This window comes from Leptonychotes weddellii, chromosome X, assembly GCF_054177405.1.
Source record: "Leptonychotes weddellii isolate Sample4059 chromosome X, ASM5417740v2, whole genome shotgun sequence".
NCBI classification, from domain to species: domain Eukaryota; kingdom Metazoa; phylum Chordata; class Mammalia; order Carnivora; family Phocidae; genus Leptonychotes; species Leptonychotes weddellii.
The window spans coordinates 55870116-55893642 of NC_138385.1; the positions used below are offsets into that span (position 1 = coordinate 55870116).

The window sequence follows — 23527 nt, forward strand, 5'->3', positions numbered from 1 at the left end:
CCTTCATTCTTCCCCTCCTGCTATCTTCTTCTTCTTTTTTTTTTTAACATATAATGTATTATTTGTTTCAGAGGTACAGATCTCTGATTCAACAGTCTTGCACAATTCACAGCACTCACCATAGCACATACCCTCCCCAATGTCTATCACCCAGCCACCCCATCCTTCCCACCCCCACCACTCCAGCAACCCTCAGTTTGTTTCCTTAGATTAAGAATTCCTCATATCAGTGACATCATATGATACACCTCTTTCTCTGATTGACTTATTTCGCTCAACATAACACCCTACAGTTCCATCCACGTCGTTGCAAATGGCAAGATTTCATTCCTTTTGATGGCATAATATTCCTTTGTATATATATACCACATCCTCTTTATCCGTTCATCTGTCAATGGACATCTTGGCTCTTTCCTCAGTTTGGCTATTGTGGACATTGCTGCTATAAACTTCGGGGTGCACGTACCCCTTCAGATCCTTACATTTGTATCTTTGGGGTAAATACCCAGTAGGGAGCACTGGATGTTATACGAAAACAATGGATCGTGGATCACCACATCAAAAACTAATGATGTGTTGTATGGTGACTAACATAACATAATAAAATAAATTTTTAAAAAAAGAATTTAATATAATGCTGGCACAGATTTAATTGCAAAATGCTAAATAAATGTTAATAATAATAATAATAAGTAGCAGGGAGGGCTTATAGTGAGTCATCTCCATACTTTTACCCAGTCCCCTTGGGATTAGTGGCAGCCCCACATGAAGGGCATGGGTGGTGAACAGAAGAGCTCTTTTCTTTGTGAGAAGCTCAGTGACCTGAACAAGTGACTGAATCTGTGATCTCAGCCTCATAGGTGCTGTGTTCTAAGCAACTGTGCTAACTGGCCCAGACAGACATCACATGCCCAGCTATACATACACACGTACACACAGGTCTGGATGTATGGGTGCATGTACATACCCTTTCAGCCTGGATAAGAGGGTGGGTGGGTAGATCCACAGGATAAGCTGAGCAAAAAGACTGTGTAAGGACTGCTTGTCTAGCGACATTTCCCTTCCGCTTTTCCCTTCAGCTATGCAGAAGTAGGGAAGCAACTAACCTGGGAGCTTCACTTCCACTCTTTCTACCCTCACTGACAGCACTTTTGACTCTAGTTAGGACCTGGGTGTCTGCCTCCTCCCTTCTCTGACTCCTCTACAATCAATTCTGTAGTATTTTTTGGCAAGAAGAGAGATGATGAGACTCAAAATAGAATGAAGACTTCTGTTCTATCCAGAGCCACTGAAGCTACTGAAAACCAATCTGAAATCTCTGGAGGTTCAGTTGGCACAGAACAAGGAAAGTAAGGACTTGAAGAGAGAGGGGTGCAACTGACCAGGACATTTGTTGACTACAATTGGGTAAGACCTGCTACAATACTATTTCCTTGGCTGGGGTCCCAGGGTTATGAAAAAAGAGGGTGTGGAAATGATAAAAACAGGTTCATAGCAGCTTTCTTACTGCAAAAATCCAGAGGTGATGACTTCCACACTCTTGAATGCTATATAGAAAGTCACCTTTCCCCCAGAAAGTGGACAGTAAGAGAGGGAAGAAAGGGGGAAAAGGAAGAGATTCCTCTGTGGGATGTGTAGAAATGGGTCAAGATCCAGGCTGGAGTTGGGCCTGTACAATATCTTAAACTCCAGTTGTTCCTTTAATTGAGCAAGAGAAAGAGAAAGAAGAGAGATAACAATACTGTGAGGAGAAAAGATGACATATCTAGCAAAGGTGATACAAATACACTATGAAAATGGGAGGAGCCAGGAAAATATGGTTAGGAGAGCCAATTTCATCCCTTCTTCTCCTTTCAACCCCAGAAGCTGGAGCAAAGTAAAAGATAGGTAGGCAAGACTACCAGGGTGAAGAGGCATATACTTCCTCAAGCCACCCAAACAGGCCACATTCAACACCCACAAATAGGTGCCAAGTGATTTCACATTAGTAACCACAGCACCCACCTGCAAGGTAGGTAATTAAATGTCCTTAGGCTTAGTGCTCTGTCATTTCTAAGATGGGAGAGGGCTGGAGTGTCCTAAATCCTCTTCCCATTGACCTTTGAGTACCGAGAGGGATGCAGGATAAGGGGACGGATGGAAGCAGGAAGAAACTTATAATGTTTCCACGCTCCAGTGTTGGGGAGTTACAAAGGGGTCTAGGCCAAGATGTACAGACCAGGCTGGCCATCTCCTCTCCATCACCCTCACCTAACAAGTTTTTCATTCCGGGCCCTTTGTGCTAGTCTGCCATAACCCCTATAGAAGCCTCTATTATGTTAAACCTGATTCCATAAACAGATGGGAAAAAACTTCTTTCCTAATCCATGGCTTCAGGTGAGGTGTATGGTGTGTGTGTGTGTGTGTGTGTGTGTTATGAATAAAGCCTTTTCTCTAAGATTTGCTCATTGAATCCCAAGCGAGACAGTTCCTTTAAAGGCAAGAAAGTTCACTCCATCTTTTACACAATCTGAAAAGAGTAAATGATTATTTATTTTCAAAAGGCAACCAAACAAAAAGATGCTGGTGGTAAAAGCAGTACACCCTCTTGGGAAACTGGTCTGTTCAAAAGGTCAAGATGGCATCCTTTACATATTTCTGCAAATGTTGATAATCCAGCTGCTTGTTTACTCTTCATGGCATTGGAGGAAATGTTTCCAATGACAAGCAAGTATAAATTTAGGGGAAAATGAGAGAGAGCTCTATGCCTGCTTGTCCAGTAGCCACACTCTCAGCTAAGCCCTGAGTGAAGCTGAAGTTGACCGGGGATTGTGGATACCCAGTAGGGCCTCCTCTAAGACTGAAACAACAGTCCTCCCACACCCATCCACAGTGGGACCCAGGCAACAGTTCTAACCCAGTTATAAAGTTGCCCTGTCTGAAGCTCCCTGAAGAAAACCACTATATCACATTTAGGAATCTTGGTTTACTCTTCTTTCCTGAAGTAACAGCAAACCAAGGTCATAGTAACTATGCATTTCTGAGAAGTAAGAATGAGCTATGGGAAATTAAGTTTCAGGGGAAGGGTCCAAACTGAGACTTAAGGAAATGCTTATAGTTTAATGCTTTTTAGGAATAGGCTCATATGCTGGGAAACAGTAGCATACAGACCCACTCTGCTAGCCTGCAGCTGGCCAAGTTGAGGGAATTTTCTTGGGGGCCCAGTTCCATACTGAGCAGGGCATTCTGGGAGAAGCAGTTGTATATCCAGAGTTGCCCTTATACACTGGGCAAAAAGGAGTGGATCTTTCCAACAACAATGGTATATATAAGCAGCCCTATAATCTCTAAATACATATGACATGGAAAAATAATATCTATGTGGTTTTTTTCATTGTTTCCCCAATCTCTTCCCAGCCTGTCTACATCTTCATTCAGGCAGATTAACAAATTTCAATTTTGTCTGAATGAGTCAAAATGTATGCCAAGTGAATTGTAAAGAATAAAATATCACATAAATCTAGAAGGATAGAATGGCATAGCTATAAAGTTCATCTAGTCAAACCCTCTCATTTTTCAGATAGATAAACTGAAGTACAGAGAGGTAAAGTGCCTGCTCAAAGTCACAGAGCAAGTCAGGGGCACAAGCTGTCTAACTCCTAGTCACTGTCTAGCTGGTATTACTGAGATCACCAGCCCTTTGGGGTCCAGATTTATATTTAGAATGAGCATTTGAGGTCACTGGACAGTGAGCCAGGGATCCAACCTCAACCAGCTACTCCAGCTACAACAAGCATCCCCCTGGTTGGCTTCCAAATACCCCAGCCTCTCCTCCTCATCCCTTTCAGTATGAGTCAAGGTCCTAGTTTGTGATCCAGTTTGGTTGGAAGGGAGGCAGAAGAGTTACTTGAAAGATGCCTGACCAATGGCCCTGTGGCCTAAAGTTCCATTGCAGGCTTTAAACCAACGTGATCAAGTTTATCTGGACAGTAGGCAAAAGCTTTCAGCCAAAGGCAAGAACCTGGCAGATTTGCTCAAAAAATACCTGGTTCCTAAACGCAGCAATTTAGTAGTCAGCCCAGTGAGACATGAACCAAGCAATGAAAGGCCCTAAGATGGGGAAGAGAAATATAGCCTAACCTGCCTTTGACCCAACCCATCCTTGGGACTCTCTGTCTAAATACATAGTGTACCATTTTCCCCATGCCTAGAAAATTCTGTCTCCATTTGAGTGATCCATGAGTCTGAACTATCTTGTACCCAGTAACAGACTTTCCTGACCATTGTCCCCTTCCCTGGGTGGTGTGAGCCCTAGTCCCTATCCTCCAACCTAGGAGTCTACAAGGACCATGCTTATAAACTATGCAATAAAAGATGCCTCCCATCATATTTTATGGCTCAGTGTTAGACTGTCAGTCAAGGTGGAAAGTGCAGAGTAAAGGGTTTTCTCTGGAGCACATTTAAAAAAACCTAAGCTTAGAGCCAATGTTAACAACTCTGGCTTGGTCTACCTTGTCCCCTGGATCCCCAACCCTAAGCCTTCCCTAGCTCCAACCCATTTAGGGTTCCAATAATGACCTGGGGCCCACAACCAATGCTATCTTGTTCCTCTTTATCCTCTTTCCTCCAAAAGTCAACTTTCCCTGGGTCCTATGCCTGGGAGGAGTGGCAGGCAAAAGGTTCCCGAGATATAGGCAACTGACCAAGGTCTGGTTTTGGGGGGAAAGGAAAAGATCAGGAGAGAAATGAGCCTATATTTCTTGCAGAGCTACAAGAAAAACTGAAACCAGGAAGCCATGCTATACTTTTCACTAGATTGCCTGGCTGCCCTGTCCTGTCTGCTGCTTGGTCCGGGCAGGGGGACTCCCAAATTTCCTACAAGCTCTGAAAAAAGTATAGGCTCATTTCTCTCTTGATCTTTTCCATTTCCCCCTAAACCAGACCTTGGTCACTTGCCTCCATCTCAGGAACCTTTTGCCTGCTATTTGTGTCAGGCATAGGACCAAGGGAAAGTTGGCTTCCCTTCAAAAACAGGTGAAGAGAAGGCACAAGATATACTGTTCGTGCCACCACAGAACTCTACACATCACAGAATCCACAAAAACTGTACATTGCATGCTCTAGAATGGCCTGAATTCCACGTCCTTTCTACTCTCCATGGCTTTTCCCCATGCCCAGAGACCCCTCTGATGTGGAGTTAGCCCCCAAACAACAAAACTACCTTTCTCTGGGGCTCCCTCATAACAGTTACAATTATCTGCAGAACCTTAGATTCATAAAGCCATTCAGTGGCAGCTTTAGAACTGTAAAGATATTAGGCCTAGCCAAAGACAATCTGGGGTGTAGGATGCCTCCAAACATTAAATTCACAGATTTTTAGAGATAAAAGGCATGTCAGACATTAATAGAAATGGACAATGCACCGCATTAATAGAAATGGACAATGCACCAACCTCCGTGATTATGGGGGTATATGTTCCATGTTCCCCAGAATGGTTATTAGGCAAATGCTGGCTGATAAACATTTTAGCAAAGCTTCTACTGGCTTCTTCTATCCTTTTGAGATCCCAGTGCTGTGGCACAAGTTGCTGGGAAATTTTGAGTAAACTGTAGAAAGCATGTGGAGGCAGAGACACCTTTGGAATCTCAGGATCTGAATGGTTACTTGGGAAAGCTGAGGGGACCAAGAAAGGTAGTGCTAAGGATGAGATTTTCTAGGAGCTCAGAAATGTGGTGGGATATTCTTGACCTTTTCAAAATAAAAACTGAGGTGTTCCCAAGAGCATCCAGCATCAAAAATAACTTTCATGAATTCAAGATGCACCACAGCAAGGACCCAAGCCAAAGTATTCTGAGACCCTAGGGACATACCAAATTCCTTTCTGTCCCTTCCTGACCTATACTCACCATAATTTAAACCAGTAAACCCAGCCCTTCAATGGACCTAGTCTGTGTCAGAGTACACACCAGCCACACCTCTGCACAGCCCACTGCCGCCCCCCCCTTTCCCAGCTGCACTGTGAGGTCTTGACCGGAAAGTCCCAGCCAGCCCTCCCCCTGAGTCCCCTATGATCACCTACTTTGAAGTTTGTTCCCCAGCAGTAAACCTCTTCCTGGTAAAGTAGTGGTTTTTCCAAGTTTTATTACATACTCTGAAGGGCCCAGCTCTAGGCCTGCTCACACCACATGAATGCCAGGACCTAGCTTCAGCCCATCCCCCACTACCTCCCATGAAGTTCCACCCAGACTTTGCCACTGACTCTGAAGGCCAACAGCCTGCCTTCAACCACAGGGCAATGCTCAGCAGGTGCCCTCCTAGGTAACCTAGGCAACAGCCAGAGGCCCTACCCTGGCGGCCTTCCCAAGAGCCCCTGAACTGCATCAAAGCAAGGAAAAGGTAGTCCCAGGGGTGAGTATGGCAGTGACCTTACTCCCAGTTGTTCTACACAGTCCAGGGATCCCCCCTATGCTTGGTCATCAGTGTGGCCTGGGCAGTCTCCGCCCTGGACAGCTACTGAGGCACACTCTAATTTTCAAGTGGGACCCACACATTGTGGTGCCAATGGGTCATAAGAGGCACCAAGAGGTACCCCAAATCCTCTTCTTCAAAGGTAGCCCAGTGAAATGGCAAACTTTAAAAAGGGGGGGGGTCCTTGGTTCAGAGCAGTGGTAGGAGTGGCTGTTCAAGGGCCCAGGGAATCCACAGGTGGACGCCCTAGAATTCAAGGTTTCCATGTTCAATAAATAATCCGGAGGCCCCCACAGAGGGCAGCAGAAGTACGTGTTGGGGTGGCGAGATGAGGGAACCCTTCAGCCCCAGGGCAACACTATGAAAAGCCACGTATTCTGAGCTGCGAACTTTCAGCTAGTGACAGCAGAGCTGTCCTGAGGAGCCACAGAAGGAGCAAGCCTTCAGGGAGAAGGCATCCCAAGTCCCTCGCTCCCTCCCTAGACTCCTCATCAGAACTGCCAAGGGGAATCGCCATTGGCTTTCTGAGAAAACAGGATAGCTCCTCTGACTTCAGAGCCTATGGGCAGATTCAATGCGAAGAGAAGGCAAGGTTGTAGTCTTGCGGCCACAGGCCTAGAGAGCGAAGGCTATGCCCCGCAGCCCTGTCTGTCTTAGGGAAGAAGACCAAGTCAGCCCCACGCAAAAGTGGGAGAGGTGGAGGCCGGCATTCTGGCTGAGGCCAGACGAGGCATCCCACAGATAGTGGAGAGGCTCGGGCGCCGGGGAGGGAAGGCTCAGGTTGGGGGAGGCGTGGAGTGAGTCTCAGGGCCCAGCCTGCCAGCTGCCTTACACTCCTCTGGCAGGAGACCTCGGAGACCGCCTCCCTGCTTGCTTTGGGGTTCAGCTCAGAGGGCACAGAGATCTGCTCGCTCCCTCAGAGTGGTAGAGGCCGGCCTGGCCTGGCTGGGTCATAACCACCGCGAGCAAAGAGACGCGCGCCCACCCCACTCGCACTCCCTCCCTTCCCCTCTCTCTCTCCAACAGACACACTCGCCGGCCTTGTGTTTGACTCTTCGCTCAGTCACCAGGATTCTTAAAGTGTTTTTGACACAAAACACCTCCACTCCCTGTACAGGAACAGGGGCTGCTGCGGAGATCCGCAGTACGGTATTTCTCTCAAAGCCCTCCCAGCCTCCCAACTCTCTCCTCTCTCCATGACTTCGCGCCGCCTCCAAAAAAATTTGCAAATATTTCCCCCCCACTACACATGGTCAGCATACTTAAAAAAAAAAAAAAAAAAAACCCAAATAACCCAAAAGGTGCGTCTGGATTTGTACCAGGGCTAAAAAGTTCATTCCTTGCCTGTGATCAATGAATATCCCAGGTCCCACCCAAGGGACGTCTTGCGCCTAGTCTCCATAGGTAAGGGTGCCCTGAGCCCCGCAACCCGCGCCTTAGCAGCGCCGTGGGCAAGGGACAAGGGGGAGGAGTCGAAGCAGAAAGCTGAAGGGGCGCCTCCGACGGAGAGGTCAGGAGTCGGCGGCAGTGGGAGCGGAGGACATCCTTGCCCAGAATGCCAGGAGGGGCGCGCGGGGCCACTCACCTGCTTGGAACTCCACTTGGCGATTTTTCTCTCTCTCCTCCTGCAGCAGCATGGAGTAGAGGATCCCAAAAGAGTTCTGGATGCCAAAGATGGAGCCGTTGCACCAGGTGGCAGCGAAGACCACCATCCAGCCGAAGCCACCTTCGGGGGGCTGAAAGCCGCGCGCGGTGCCGCGGGTCTCCACGGTGGGCGTGGACTTGGATTCATGCACTGGCTCGGGCTCAAATTCCAACTCCGGCAAGGGTGCAGGGTCCGGTAGGGGCTGGGGCTCCGGCTGGGGCTCCGGCTGCGGCTCGGGTGGGGGCACGGGCACCGGCTCCGGCTCGGGCTCTGGCTCGGGGCTACCCACCCACTCCTGCTGTTCCTGGTCTGCTTCCCGCCAGGGCCCCTTGGCTTCCTTGCTCGCCAGGCTTTGCAGCGCCATCTCGGCAGGGGGACTGTGGCTGCTCCGGCGGGAGGAGCCGCTGTGTGGCTGGTCCTTGTTTCTGCTGCTGCTGCTGCTGCCGCCGCTGCCGCCGCTGCTGCCGCTGCCGCCGCCGCTCCGAGCACTGCTGCCGCCGCTGCCTCCTCCTCCCGGCTCCGCGCCCCAGCTGGCCCGCCTGTCCCGCGACAGACGGTCCCTCGAGTCCTCTCCTCCTCCTCCCACGTCCAACCCCCCTTCTGCTCTCCCCATGTCATCTCTCTCCTCCCCCTCCTCTTCTCCCCCCCACCTCTTCCTCCCTCAACAGGCAGCCGCTACAGCCTTGCTCTTCTCCCTAGCCCTTCCTGCTCCCCATACTCGCCTACCTACCCTAGCCACTGCTCCCTACCTCAACTTCCTTTCCAAACTACTGGATCCTGTCCTCCTTGTCCAGATACCCAGTGGAGGGAGAGTTTAAATGGTTTTTCCACAAACTATCCTGCTCCCCCTGCCTTCTCCTCCCCACGGGTTCCAAACAGGCATTGATCACCCCAGAATTGCCAGGGAAGACCCCACTGTCCTTTTCTCCCACTCCCTTCTTCCTCACAAGCAGCCTGGAACGGAGGTGGTCCCGAGGACCCCAGGACAAGAGTTGGACTGTGAGAGACCCCACCCTGCCCTCGGAATCTCTTTGTCCCCCACTTGGGTTTGGGGAGAGCGACCTGGAGGGGAAAGCCCAGACTTCGGACAGAAGGCGGGCACAATCTTCTAGAGCTGGGGGCTCAGCCTCCCAAGGTCCTGCGCAGCCCCCCCCCCCCCAGTCTCTCCCCCTTCGCCCCCGCCCTTCCCGGCAAATCCCTGGCGGGGCGCGAAGGGGAGGAGACAGCCCGGCAGCGAGGCCCGCCCCTCCGGGCAGTCAATCAGGGTTTTGTTTGCGCCAACCTGGAGCCCAGAGGAGCGGTAGAGGGCCGGGTCTGGTCCGGGGGCTGGGCCAGGAAGGGAGGGAGGTGCAGTGACACCGGAGGGGGCCGGGCCCAGGCGGGGCCGGAGCCCAAGCTCAGCTTAGGCTCCTCCCGGCTCTCTGTCCCTCAGTGGGGAACTAGGAGTAGACGCCAGGTCAAGCAGCCAGTTGGGCAAGGGCCGATCTTCCGGCCCTCCGGACTCGGCTGAGCCGCTTGCGGAGGGTGTCTTTCCAGCACCCACCGCCCCCTTCCGCCCACCTCAGGCTTAGAGACGTGAGAGTCTCGCTGAATGTCCCAGACTAAGGCCCCAGCCCCGCGAGGATAAGGGAGATTTTGCTCTCCAGAGAGCGCACGGGTCCCAGGAGGCGGGATGGGTGATCTGCCCTGTGGGCGGCCCGGCTCCCTGCCGGAGTGCGCTGCTGCGACCAGCCTCAGCCCTGGGGACCCGCCCCACGATCCCGGGAAGTTCTGCCTCCCCTGAGGGCCCACGCGTCTAATGCACTAATCATGAGGTCGCGGTGTGGTTACTAAGCTACTCCGCTCTCCACCAGCAGGCGGGAGAGCGCCAAGCTGTTTCTACCCGGCATCTCATTAACCTTCTTGCCGGGGGAAGACTGTATGGCCGGTGAAAATGCAGCTCAGGGCTCTGCCAGATGCGCACGAACGCAGAGTTACTAAGCACGTAAGAGCGGGCTGAATAGAGGGTTTTCGAGGAGCTTGCCTGTCAGGAAAGGAATCCGTCTAAATTCACAAATCACGGGGGCTATACCAGTCAGCAGAGCAGGCATTGCTTGAGCGAATAAGAGCGCCTTTACTGCCACCTTTTTAGTCAAGGGTCTCACCTACTTTTTCCAAGCACAAAACCTGAGGCTCAACGAAGTCAAGGCATTTTTTAGCCTAAGGTCATGGGACAAGTCAAGTACAAGCTGGAATTCAAGGCAGGTCTCCATACATCAAAGCCTCACACATTTCCTAAGCTTCACCACAGCAGTCTAGGGCTTGGCACTTTGGGAGAGGGACAAAGGAGGGAAGGCAGGATTTGGCTGAGCAATCACAGTAGGCTTCTGGGAGAGGTTGTGGCCTAGATGGGCCTTGAATGTTGAGAAGGATTTTAACAGTCTGGGGGTAGGGTGGGGTGTCCCTGCCTAAAAGAGACAAAGCACAGAGGCATAGAAGGCCTCTACTCATGGAAAAGAGGTAAGTGAAAGTTAATCAGGCCAAAGAGTTAATATGTATGTTACCTCTTCCAGGAAACATTTACATTTTAATAAAAATCCACAATGCTTTAGCCATGAGTGACAAATCATGCACATAATGGGCACTAGGGCTTTAAGATTTGCTTTTTAGTCAGGGGTCTCACCATACACATGACCAACTATTGCCCCAGGGGACACTAGCCTTGGTTTCCATTTGCAAGGAACCTGAATAAAACCCTGAAAAAAGGTTGTTTCTAATCCCACAACTAAGACTAGACCTGGAGTCTTGCAGCTCATCTCATACCCTACTGTCTAAATTCTGTTTCCTCGTTGTTTAAATGGGTTTTTAGATCACCGGAGTGGGGCGTGAGTGTGGATAATAACACTCATTGAGAATCTCCTATGAACCTAGCACTATGCTAACCCTTTACATACAAGCTCTCATATAATCATAACAACCCTATAAGGTCGGGATGGATTTGTGCCTATATTATAACTGAGGAAACAGAGACTCTAAGAGGTTAAGTCAGTTGCTTAAGTCTACAAAGCCAGTAAGAGGTAGCACAGGAATCTTTGCTTATTTGTGTGAGCTTCAAAGTATATGCCCCTCCCAGAAGACAGGATCCTATAACCACCACCCCACCATTCTAGGAACACATGCAATATCTACCATTTCAACCCTCTTTAATGGCTAGAGTACTGGTATGAGAAGATCTGGGTTCTAATCTTGATTCTACCATTGCACACCTGTGTGGTTCTAAGCACGTCGTTTTCCCTTTTTGAGCTTCAGTTTCTTTATTGCAGAATGGAGCTAATACCTACTTCACAGTTATTAAATGGCATGCTGAGAAGTATAGGCTTTAATTTTGGATATACAAGGGAGCCACTGAAGATTTTTGAGTAGGAGACTAACATCAAATCTACATTTTAGAAAGAAAACTGTGGTGACCGCATAGAAAGATACTGTGGCTTGGAAAGATAATAGGTAAGGAAACCAAGCAAGTTAAAAAAAAAATGTTGATAATATGAAATAGGGCAGTGACTGTGAGGATGAAAAAAAAGGGATGACTCTGTGAACCACTGTTATGAAAGAGTTGACAGATTTGGGTACTGAGAGAAAAAGAAGAAACAAAGATGATGCTGACATTTCTTGCTTGAGTGAAGGAAAGAGTGGTAATAGTGTTAACAAAGATTGGGAATTAGGAGCCAAATCAGGTCTGACATGCCTGTGACTTCCGTTCTCTTTCTAAATAATCCTGTCAATTACAACTCTAAAATGCAACTTTAATCATGATATTTCTCTGCTCTAAAAACTTCCAATGATTCTCCATTTGAATCTTAAGTTTAAATTCCTCAGCGAGGCATAAAAGGTCCTTTATGGTTTGGGACCAGCCTCATTCACTCAGCAAATATTTACTAAGAGCCTCTGTCTGCCAGGCTCTGTACTAAATATCAAGGACACATACACACAAAAAAACTGGTGCCTGTTTCTGAGGATCTTATATTCAACCTGTCTAGCACCATTCTCTGTCATTTTGTTCCCTTCTTTTCTTCCATTCTTGCCAGGCTCCAAACACGCTGGATTACCTACTATTCCAGGAAGACTTATGGGCACCTGCTGATTTCTCAGCCCTCACCACCGATTCTTCCCACTGTTCTCCAGTTGAAATTCTATGTCTTTCCTGAATCTCCAGAGTCAGTTCAACAAAGCAAACAGGAGAGTTAGTGCTGAATTGAGGAGGCATGTCTCTTGCCTTTCTTATGCCATTCAGCCATTCATTTCACAAATAGTTATTTGGAGCAACTATTGTGTGCCAGTCACTATGTCAGGTGCTGGAAACATACAATGGTCCTTGTCCTGGTGGAGTTTACATTCTAGTGGGAACTATTAATAATTATAATGACCATTTATTGAACTTGACTCCACTAGACTGGGTGAAGACATTTTGAGATTGAGGAAAAGGGAAGGGAAGGATGTAAAGGATGAGACAAAGTTGAGAATGAGGTGGTAGAGGTAGGGCTAGTGTCTCAAGATGAATGAATTTTTCTACACATTTCTAAGTCAGACTTAGTCAACAAACATCATCAATAGCAAAAAAAAATCTTTAGAAAGCACCTACTATGTATAGATCTGTTCAGGTTGGCTCATGCTCATGACAAGTAAGTGAGGTATGGCCCCTGTAAGCCCTTTAAATTATTTTACTTGTCTGACTGTGGACCTTAGGAAACTCTAGTGTGGAGGTCTCTGGTTTATACTGCAACTGAATGAATGTGCTTTCTTTCTGGCCCTAACAGAAATAATCCCACAGTGGAATCATTCCGATTGCTTATGCCCTTGATTACTCATACTAGTGGGTGAAGCAAAGCAGTGGTTCCCTGACTTGGTCACACATCCGAATCACCGAGAGACTTTTTATAACAGTACTGACTCCTGGGTCCCACTCCACACTTGCTGAATCAGAATACCTGAGGGTGGGAGCCAGGAATTCATGGTTTTAACAAGTCTCCCAGTAATATAGATGCACTGCCAGGTTTCAAATCCACTAGACCAAAACAATAATAACCCAAAATTTTGATCTCAAAGACTAGAATAATTTCTGTAAAATTTCTCCCAAAACTTTTGGGACCAACATAAGGATATCAATTTTTAATGTTGCCATGTGAGGACAGGTGTCATTACTAGCATATCATTAATGAAATGATATTTTAACATTGAAATAATGAAAATTTAGAAAGGCCATAGTCTTTTACTAAGAAGTCTTTCTCAAGAAAAGTCAGTGGGCAACAATTTTTCTCATGTGTCAACAAACTGATGAAAATGTCAGACTGTCATGGATCTGCAGATTAGTGCTTGGGATTCACTGGACCATACAACCTTTGAAAGCCCTGCGATCCTTGACATTCTCTATTTTAGGCCAAAGGTACTTCCTTGCTTTGAGCCTCTTCTATGCTCAAATAGAACCTTTCTGGCTAGAGTAGAATTCAGTAGTTCATCTTCATTATCCCCCTGCTCTGTGCCTAACTCATCCTAACTACTTGAAAATGGATGATGTACTGAGAGCTTTCTCGAGAAGGTGAGTACATATTTTTTTCCTCCTTTACTCACTTTCTTTATTCATCTCTATGAGGGTAACTTAACAGTTCTGATGATACAGCACCACCCTTGAATCCAAGAGCCAAGTGAGGTTGATTGTGAAAATGAGACAGAGTGTTCAGTAGTGGCAAAAGTAGTCCAAAAGCAGAGAAGACTTAGTTTTTATTGTTCATAATCAGGAAACAGTACTGATGGGAACCCATATTACTGGGAAACGAATTTGAATATTGACACATTCTTATGGCCAAAGTGAAGGCGTGGAAAGGAAAAGATATTGGATGTAGTCTGATTTCAGCTTAAGCCAACAGGCTATTCATAATAATAGGTGCATTAAAAACAAATCAATTGGCCCTATGCATGGATCCTGCTTCCTGAATGCCAAGGAAGCAATTCTGCTCAATAATTGGTCTATTATTAGAGCAAGCTTAGAAGGGAAAAGATGACAGAAGCAGCAAAGCATTATAAAAAAGAATGAGATAAGAAATACTTAACCCTCTGAGGGTCAACAGAGAACAGCAAAGGGGTGGCTGGGTGATAGACACTAGGGAGGGTATGTGCTATGGTGAGCGCTGTGAATTGTGCAAGACTGTTGAATCACAGATCTGTACCTCTGAAACAAATAATGCAATATATGTTAAGAAAAAAAAAAAAGAAGATAGCAGGAGGGGAAGAATGAAGGGGGGGAAATCGGAGGGGGAAATGAACCATGAGAGACGATGGACTCTGAAAAACAAACTGAGGGTTCTAGAGGGGAGGGCGGTGGGAGGATAGGTTAGCCTGGTGATGGGTATTGAGGAGGGCATGTTCTGCATGGAGCATTGAGTGTTATGCACAAACAATGAATCACGGAACACTACATCTAAAACTAATGATGTAATGTATGGTGATTAACATAACAATAAAAAATTAAAAAAAAAACAGAACAGCAAAGCTTGAAGTGAGAGAAAGGATGAAATGGACTGGTTTCTTGATTATATTCAAGGGAAAAATGGAATGGGGTTTTTATTTTTTTTATTTTTTTAGAAGATTTTATTTATTTATTTGACAGAGAGAGAGCGAGAGAGGTGACACAAGCCGGGGGAGTGGGAGAGGGAGAAGCAGGCCTCCTGTGGAGCAGGGAGCCCGATGTGAGGCTCGATCCTAGGACCCTGGGATTATGACCTGAGCCGAAGGCAGACACTTAACCGTCTGAGCCACCCAGTCACCCTGGAATGGGGTTTTTAAGCCTTTTATTAATTTATTCATTTTTTATTCATTCAAGAGATATTTATTGAGAGCCTACTATATGCTAAACATTGTGCTAAACCCTGGTTGAAAATGTCCTATCCTGAGGAGTGGAACGGGCTGGAACAGAGGTGTCTGAGGTGTCTGGTTGCAATGCAGTGTAAAGAATGGGCCTTGCCTGGGGGCAGCTGGGTGGCTCAGTGGGTTAAGCATCTACCTTCAGCTCAGGTCATGATCCCGGAGTCCCGGGATTGAGTCCCACATGGGAGTCTGCTTTTCCCTCTCCCTCTGCTGCTCTCTCTCCCTGTCAAATAAATTAAAAAAAAAAAAAAAAAGAATGGGTCTTGCCTGTGTTGCATCTCAGTTTCTTTTCATAGACTGTGACTTCCCTGAACATAGGGTCGGCACTATTTATTTTTGTATCCTTAGTTAAATTTAACATGATACCTGATACAAAGAAGGTTCAATCAATCAATTTAGTTACTTCATCTAACAAAGCCCATACACAATAGGGATGAGGCTCATCTTTCCGGTTTGTTGTGAGGATTAGAAATAAAATATGGGAAGCACCTAGCATAGTACCTGGTATGTAGTAGGCACTCAATAAATGTTAGCATGTAGTACTACATGGTCAATTAATGTTAACAGGAAGATGTTTTGAAGATTCCCTTCACTGAGAAAAGAAGAAAACAATTTAGTATGTTCTTTGGCATTGGTGTAGTTCCAAAATCTAGAAAAAACATAAAATGTCAGAGCTGGAAGGGACCTTCCACAAAGTCCAAACTCCTCATTTAACAGATGGGAAAACTGAAGCCTAAAGAAAAAAAAGGACTTATTTAAGGTGCCATCTAAATTATCTAAGCTTTTCCTTCTAGTTACCCCAAATCCTGGTGGAAGGCAATATGATATATGTATAGTAGTTGCATCATTTTACAATTGGCACAGAATAAGATTATTAAATCATTTGCCCAAAGACCTATGATTCACACTGTGGCTGTCTGGGTCCAGAGTCTATGATTTTAACCACTACACTTTTCTATCACAGAACCTATAAAATTATATGAAAATTACCCATTTAACATGTCTCCCCACTAGAACCTAAGCTCTCTGAGGGAAGAACACTGTCTGACTTCCACTATGGATAGATATTAGTTCACTTAACAAATATTTACTGAGCAACTATTATACACTAGGACTTTCTAGGCCTGAAAAGCAGGCCATATCTTTAAGCCAGATTATCTAGCTTTGTGGTACTGTTGATGTTCATTTCCCTTTTGCTATATCCTTCCCTTTACTATTGTCTTGTTGAACATTTTAGCTTAGACACATCTATTCTATGGCACAAACAGTTCTGTACCCATGTTTGAGCTAGGTTGTTAAAGGAGAATAATTAGTGAGAAACTTCAGGGGGAAAGTGCAATATTAGAGACATGATGAGAACTGGGAGTTCCTTACAACATGGAGAGGCTTCTTTCAGTAAAGGCTTTTTAGGAATTACATGGAATAGGTGTTTTGTTTTGTTCAATTTAGGAAGTGCTCTGGTCTTATAATATCTTTTGCCTGCCTCCTCCCATTTGGCCTTCTAAGAATTCACAGTCTAGCCAGAGAGATAAGTCATATATATCTAGTAAGATAATTCCCCCAAGCACCAAGTCATTAGTAGAAATACTAACTGCTGAAGAGACCATAGGACAGCAAGGTGAGGGAGACTTGGTGGGGTGGGGCAGGGTGGGGTTCAGTGTAGCAGAGGGAAGGTAGGAGTAGACATTGTGTGCCTACATTCTCAGATTTTGTCTGGCCCACCTCTTTGGGGGTGATTTCTCAGACTCCAAGATAGCCACTGACCTAGGGCCATTAGGAACCCCAAGGACCTTGTACAGAAAATTTCTAGAGAGTAAGAGACAGAAAAATGAAACAGTGGTGGGCCTTAAGGTCAGAACCAGGTATAAGCAACTGAGTTAGAGAGTGACTGGTATGGTCTGGCCCAGGGGCCAAATTTCAAGTCCAACTTGCTGACCCTGCAGATAAATAAAGCCAGTTAAAGGGCAGGAAAAAATTATTCAAATGGAGCAGGGGCAAGGGTGCAAGGGGCAGGGGGCAAGGGAGTTGGGTGGAGGGTAAAAACAAAGAAGAGACAGTTTATTTTTCTCCTTCAGTACATATTTACAGAGTTCCTTCTGTGCCTGACTAAACTGTTTTCTAGGGCCTTTTTTTGGATGAGGAAGGGACAAGGAGGAAAAGTGTATTTTGTTAAAACTTTCTGAGACCTGGAGATGTTAATCTACTTGCCCAAAGAAATGCTGTGAGTGGGACCAGACCCTTGTCTCTTAGCTCCTAACCACAGGACATTTCTCCATGCCACACTACCTATTATGTCATTCAACTCCTTAAAAATCTGAGATGGTTCCTTACTGCCTAAAGAATAAAGTCCAGGGATGCCTGGCTGGCTCAGTCGTTAAGCGTCTGCCTTTGGCTCAGGTCATGATCCCAGGGGCCTGGGATTGAGCCCCATGTTGGGGTCCCTGCTCAGTGGGAGCCTGCTTCTCACTCTCCTCCCCCCTTGTGCTCTCTCTCATTATCTCTATCACTATCTCTCTCTCAAATAAATAAATAAAATCTTAAAAAAAAAAAAAGAAGAAAGTCCAAACTCCGGGGCTGCCACATTGGGCCCCTCATTATGCAGGTCCTGTTCAACTCTCCATTGGTTCCTGGGCCACTTCCCACAATGGGATTTAAACCCAAACAGCATAGAGCTCTTTCCTACCTCACTGGCCCCAAATGCCCATGTCTCTTTTTTGGCAACTTTTTCTTCCCCAAATTGAAATAATTTTACCATTAACACCTACATACCCACCACTGGATTCTACTGTTAACATTTTTACTATATTTGCTTTAACACATATTTGTCCGTCTAACTCTCCATTGACCTATATCAATCCATCTTATTTTTAATGCATTTTGAAATAAATTGAAGACAATAGTACACATTCCCCCAATGCAGAAATATTTGTAAATACATGCAGAAGCACGTATATTACTAGCTAGATTTCAATTTTCTTGTGTTTTTTCTTTTGAGGTAAAATTTATATACAGTGGAATACATAAATCTTAAAGGAACATTTGCTGTTTTTGACAAATGCATATGCCCTTATAACCTACCACTTTATCAAGATATAGAGCATTACCATCACCCCAGAAACTTCCCTCAAGTTCCTTCTCAGTCAAACCTCCACCTCATTTTTAAGAGAACCACCATGGATTAGTTGTGTCTTTTCTAGAGATTCATATAAATGGAATAATATAGTATGTAACCTCTTGAGTATGGTGTCTTTCACAGCATAATGCTTTTGAGATTTAGCCATGCTGTGCTGGGAAATATTCCATTGTATCTGTATTGTATTCACCAGTTGATGGGCAGCTGGGTTGTTTCTAGTTTAGGACTATTATGAATAAAGCTATAATTAACATTTGTACACAAGTCTTTTCATGGACATATTTTCATTTCTTTTGGGTAGATACCTGTAAGTGGAACTGTTAGGTGCTACAAACATTGGGGTGCAGCTGCCCCTTTGGATCAGTACATTTGCATCTTTGGGGTAAATACCTAGTAGTGCAATTGCTGGGTCATAGGATAGTTCTATTTTTAACTTTTTGAGGAACCTCCATACTGTTCTCCAGAGTGGCTGCACCAGTTTGCATTCCTACCAACAGTGTAAGAGGGTTCTCGCCAACACCTGTTGTTTCTTGTGTTGTTAATTTTAGCCATTCTGACAGGTATAAGGTGATATCTCATTGTAGTTTTGATTTGCATTTCCCTGATGGTAAGTGATGATGAACATTCTTCCATGTGTTTGTTGGCCATTTGTATGTCTTCTTTGAAAAAATGTTTATTCATGTCTTCTGCCCATTTTTTAATTGGATTATTCATTTTTAGGGTGTTGAGTATTATAAGTTCTTCATATATTTTGGATACTAATAGAATGTCAGTTTAATGGAGGGATGTATTTCTATCTCCAGTATCTAGAAGAGTGCCTAACACATAGTAGATGTTTAATAATTGGTTGTCAAGTGAATAATAAAGAAGTCAACAAAGTGGCCTAAGCCTCCACCCTCTAGCCCATACTGCCCTGATGTTTAAAATGTTGTATAAGTGGCTGCTTCTTTCAAGTTATGTTCTTTAAAAATACCAGTCCCCAAAGAAAGGTGACTCACTCAAACTTTCACATGTACATTTTGATTGGCTCATCACAAAGCAACTTCATGTCCAATATCCTCTTTGATCTATCCAGCAATTTTCTGAGGTAGGCAGGTCAAGGATTATGTTCATTTTGCAAAGGGGAATTGAGACTCAGAAAAGTGAAATTTTTTTTTATTCCAAGTTAGTCAACTAGTAAATGAAAAAGCCAAGATTTGAACTCAAGTTTTCTTATATCCATCCAGAAATTTTCCCACTGCAAATGAATTTATCAGATTGGTGAAGGTGGGGGTACTTGCAGGCCCTGGGAATACGAATGGAGTGATAAAGAACCAGAGAGAAAACTACAAACGGAGAAGCGTCCTGAAGGAAGAAGCAGGGAAAGATAGTTAAAAATGAGTCTGGTGCTGTCTGCCCCTCTCCCTACTCATTGCCTCAGGAGCCCCAGTTTTAACAGGAAAGCCAAGCCTGGTATCTACATCAGTGGAGCTCCCTCAGAGTGAACACTTCCCTGCCTGAGAAGAATCCAATCCAGGGAATACTTGTGAAGGAAACAATAGTTCAGATCTTCTTCCTATTAGAAGATTTAGTTTTAGGGGTTTGGAAATTTGGGGAGGCAGAGATGGTGGTAAAAGTAGCCCTCAGAGTCCTGCAGCCAACTGACAACAAAATCCCTATGTTCATATTTCTGGGGAGGAACCACATGTGTGAAGGAGGTGGGAGTGGGCCCCAGCTCCCCATCCAACTAGGGAAAGCCAAATGGAGCTACCAGAATCAGATGATAATAATCTGTTAGAACCCCATTTCTAGTATTTCCTTTTTGAAGTACCTCATGAACGAGTTTGGGCAGGGGAGGAGGTTGGTAAGAGCCATAGATCAGAGCTCAATACTCTTGGGGTTGAGTTTCTGGCCACATTCAATTTGTTCATTCCCATTTGGAGGATAAGTTTTGTGTTTGCACATGAGATGAAGGAGCAGGGGGAAGGAAGAGACATTGGTGACAAATGTCAACGGAAAAAAGAAAGAAAGCAAAGGATTCCATGGCCATGGCCTTTGTCTGGCAATGGGTTGCCAACCTTAGTCTTTGAAGGGTATTTAACACCTATCAATCCCCATGATTGAGAGAAGAGAAAATTGAGCCTCTGTACTAGGGCTGCTGAGCTTGCATAGGACAAGGCTTGTGTCCACTCTCTTCTCTTTCCCCACTCACATCAAGCCTTCCTCTATGCCTTTGCAGCACCCTTGCTCCCCATCCCAGCTCTCTAATCAGCTGCTTACTGAGCTGTTTCACCCACTAGAATGTGAGCTCCTTTTTATGTACTCAGGTACATGTACCCCACATTTACCTTGGCCCTCCTGAGCTACAGTTTCTATACCAATCTTGATTCAGTAATCCAATAGTTTTTTTCTTCTCCTTCCCTTTTTTTTCTTTCTTTCCTTCCTTCCTATAGGAGATTCTGGATGGTGGAGAGGCTTCCTAATGCCCTTGGAATCTGGTACAGTGAAAGTAACAAAGGACTGGGAATCAATAGACTTGGGTTTAAGTCCCAGCTCTGTCACTGAGTGACCTTGGGTGAGTCCCTTATCCTTTCTGGGTCTTTTACTGTCTTCACCTGACAATAGAATGAACCAGGATGAGTACTTTCCCAACCGTGCTTTTTGTGCCAGATAGTGTCATTTCCCAAAGTGTAATACAAGGAAATGAGACAATTTTAGGTGTTACCAGAAACAAATTTTAAATTTCAATAGCTTTGTTATATATTTTAATATGAATTAGAAAAAATATGCCTAGAGAATTAAAATCTATATTACATAGAATGAGACTGACTTTATTTAAGAAAAAAAGTGAGTCAATTTAAAGAAACAAATATTATCACACTGGCTGGTAGATATGTTAAAAATAATATAGGTGCTCTGGGTAGAACTGAAAGTTGGATAACACTACCCTAGAATTCTAAGGCATCTCTTCAGGCCAGGGTTGAACCCAAGGCTCCTCACTGGGTTTAACCAAAAGAGTTGCACCTTTAATTTGAAGAAGTAAGAAACAAGAAAACAAAAATAAAACCTAAGCCTTGGCCCAAGGGTCCCCCAGTGCTGACATCCAAAGATTAAATCCCAACAGCCAGATTTGAGTGTTCTCCTGGCCTGAGGGGTAATTTGATGGCTATGTCTAAATCAGGTGATTTGAAAAGCTGCCCACTTCCCTGCAGTGTACTGCAAGCTCCAGGGAGAAGTTACGGGGAAAAAATGTGGAAGCTGCCATTCAAAATAAGCCTTGGGCAGGAAGGGGTGGGGGGTAATAGTCTCTAAAGTCCAGCTGCCCCCTACTGGCCATAGACAAGGCTTGTGTCATGTGCATGGTCAGAGAGTTCCTTTTGACCTGGATTAACATTCATTCCGAGCAGCCAGTTCCAGAGCACAGTGGCTTTCAACAAACCTCAGAGAGGGGAGTGAGTTGGGATGGGGATGAACCTGAGAATTCGTCATAGCTCTGGCTTTTATACCTGATCAGGCTATATGCCTTCTTCAGCCCAAAAACAGAATGATAGAAAAGGGCTCAATAAATTCTGGGCCTACCCCAAAATTCAGATGAGTTTGCTTGACTCCCAAGTTCCTCTCAAGAAGTATTAGTGGTTGACCAGACTCATCTTTCCATCCTTACATGTAGTCTCAGAATCAGCTTCTCAGTAACAGAACCACTTGCTACTTAAGCAGCATCAAGAGAAGTCTGGGAAGGATTCAACACCTCATTCCATAATTCTCACCAGTCCTCACACATCCATGATATTGACAACTGGTGTTTTCTCAAATTTATGCAATGTACTTTGCAAACACAACTTGAAGAAAACTTCCCTAATCCCTTCCTCCAACTAGTCCCCTCTACCACCATTAAAAAAAAATACCTATTTGCCATTAAAAAAGTGCCCTTGGGGGGGCGCCTGGGTGGCTCAGTTGGTTAAGCGACTGCCTTCGGCTCAGGTCATGATCCTGGAGTCCTGGGATCGAGTCCCGCATCGGGCTCCCTGCTCGGCGGGGAGTCTGCTTCTCCCTCTGACCCTCCTCCCTCTCATGCTCTCTGTCTCTCATTCTCTCTCTCTCAAATAAATAAATAAAATCTTAAAAAAAAAGTGCCCTTGGGGTACACATAAGCACTCATAACTGTTTATATTGGCAAGCATAGTGTTTGAAAAATTAGGGTATATGAGTCACTGAAAATGATGGAGCAGAGAACTCCAGGTATACAACCCTCCCAAAAAGCAACTAATGAGCTGGGAAAAAAAAAAAAACTATCTTAATCAGCTTTGGAAAAACTCCAGAATCCAGTCAAAAACTTACAACAAAAGGGACTTACAACACCAAAGATTTGGTGAAGAAAGAAAGTGTTGCTTTGTGGTAAGAGATTGCTGTGGTGTTTTAAATCATTCACTTACCATCCTCCACACCTCAAATCAGCAGCAGCTGTGAGGAGAGTAGCTGGCACAACTGGTGCAAGTTGCTGGTGCCAGAGGGAGCAATATGGGCCTTACTCTTAAAGAATTGTGTTATGGGTCTCAACCTGACTAGAGGCTCCCTCAAAAACTGGCATAAATGTTTCTCTTTGCTATTTCTTACTCAGAAATCACAGGGCCAGGTGGCTTGCAGGGAGGCCATTGCCACAAGCATTTAAAGACATAGGTATTGGCCACAGCAGCCTGAGGCAAGGGACAACATTTGATACAAGCAATAGATAGACTTAGACGCTTGGAAAGGAACAGGCTGGACAGGAGATATATGTGGAAATAAGAAATTTAAAAAGATTTTATGTATACTAGGGAATCAAGAAATCCATGTGCATAACCAGGACAAGACACATGCTTGAAAAGGCTTGAGGAGACCTAAGCTTTCACTTCTGGCTGGTCTTCATCCATGACACATGTAGGAAGTAAAAGCTAAGACAGAGTTATAAGTGACCTAGCTAAGCATTGAAAAAGTGCCCCAACACAAAACCAATAGGCAGAGATCAGAAAAGTATTTTTTTGCATTTCTTTCTTCCTCCCTCCCTCCCTCCCTTCCTTCCTTCTTTCTTTTCTTTTCTTTCTTTCTGCATTTCTGCATTTCTGCATTTCTTGGCTCCAAGCATTTAAAGTAACTGTCAAAACACCAGCTGACCATTAAGCTAACAGAACACAGACTTCAATGGCCACACACAACAAAGAATACAGATTTCATAAAAATAGTTTATAAAAGTCACTAAATAAGGAAATAACAACCCATAATAGGCAGCAGGGGGAAAAAAAGCCCTGGGGAGGAGGGAGAATCTGGTTTCCAGAGTTGTCACATTAGAATACTCAAGATATCTAGTTTTCAATTAAAAAAAAATTATGAGGCATGCAAAGAAACAAGAAAATATGGTCCATTCACAGGAAGAAAAATAGAAATTATA

General features: G+C 45.1%; 2 protein-coding genes across 3 annotated transcripts in view; both read right to left on the bottom strand.

Moving 5' to 3' along the window:
• SLC16A2 (solute carrier family 16 member 2) overlaps nt 1–8644 on the bottom strand; it is a 96691-nt gene extending 88047 nt beyond the window's left edge. Inside the window, exon 1 of the mRNA XM_006733685.3 lies at nt 8034–8644. Coding sequence (XP_006733748.2) covers nt 8034–8457 — 424 coding nt within the window. The 5' untranslated portion in view covers nt 8458–8644. The remainder of the gene's footprint in view (nt 1–8033) is intronic.
• The window catches only part of LOC115941091 (uncharacterized), a 448023-nt gene that overhangs the window by 119875 nt on the left and 304621 nt on the right, over nt 1–23527 (bottom strand). The gene's annotated exons all lie outside the window — the stretch shown is intronic.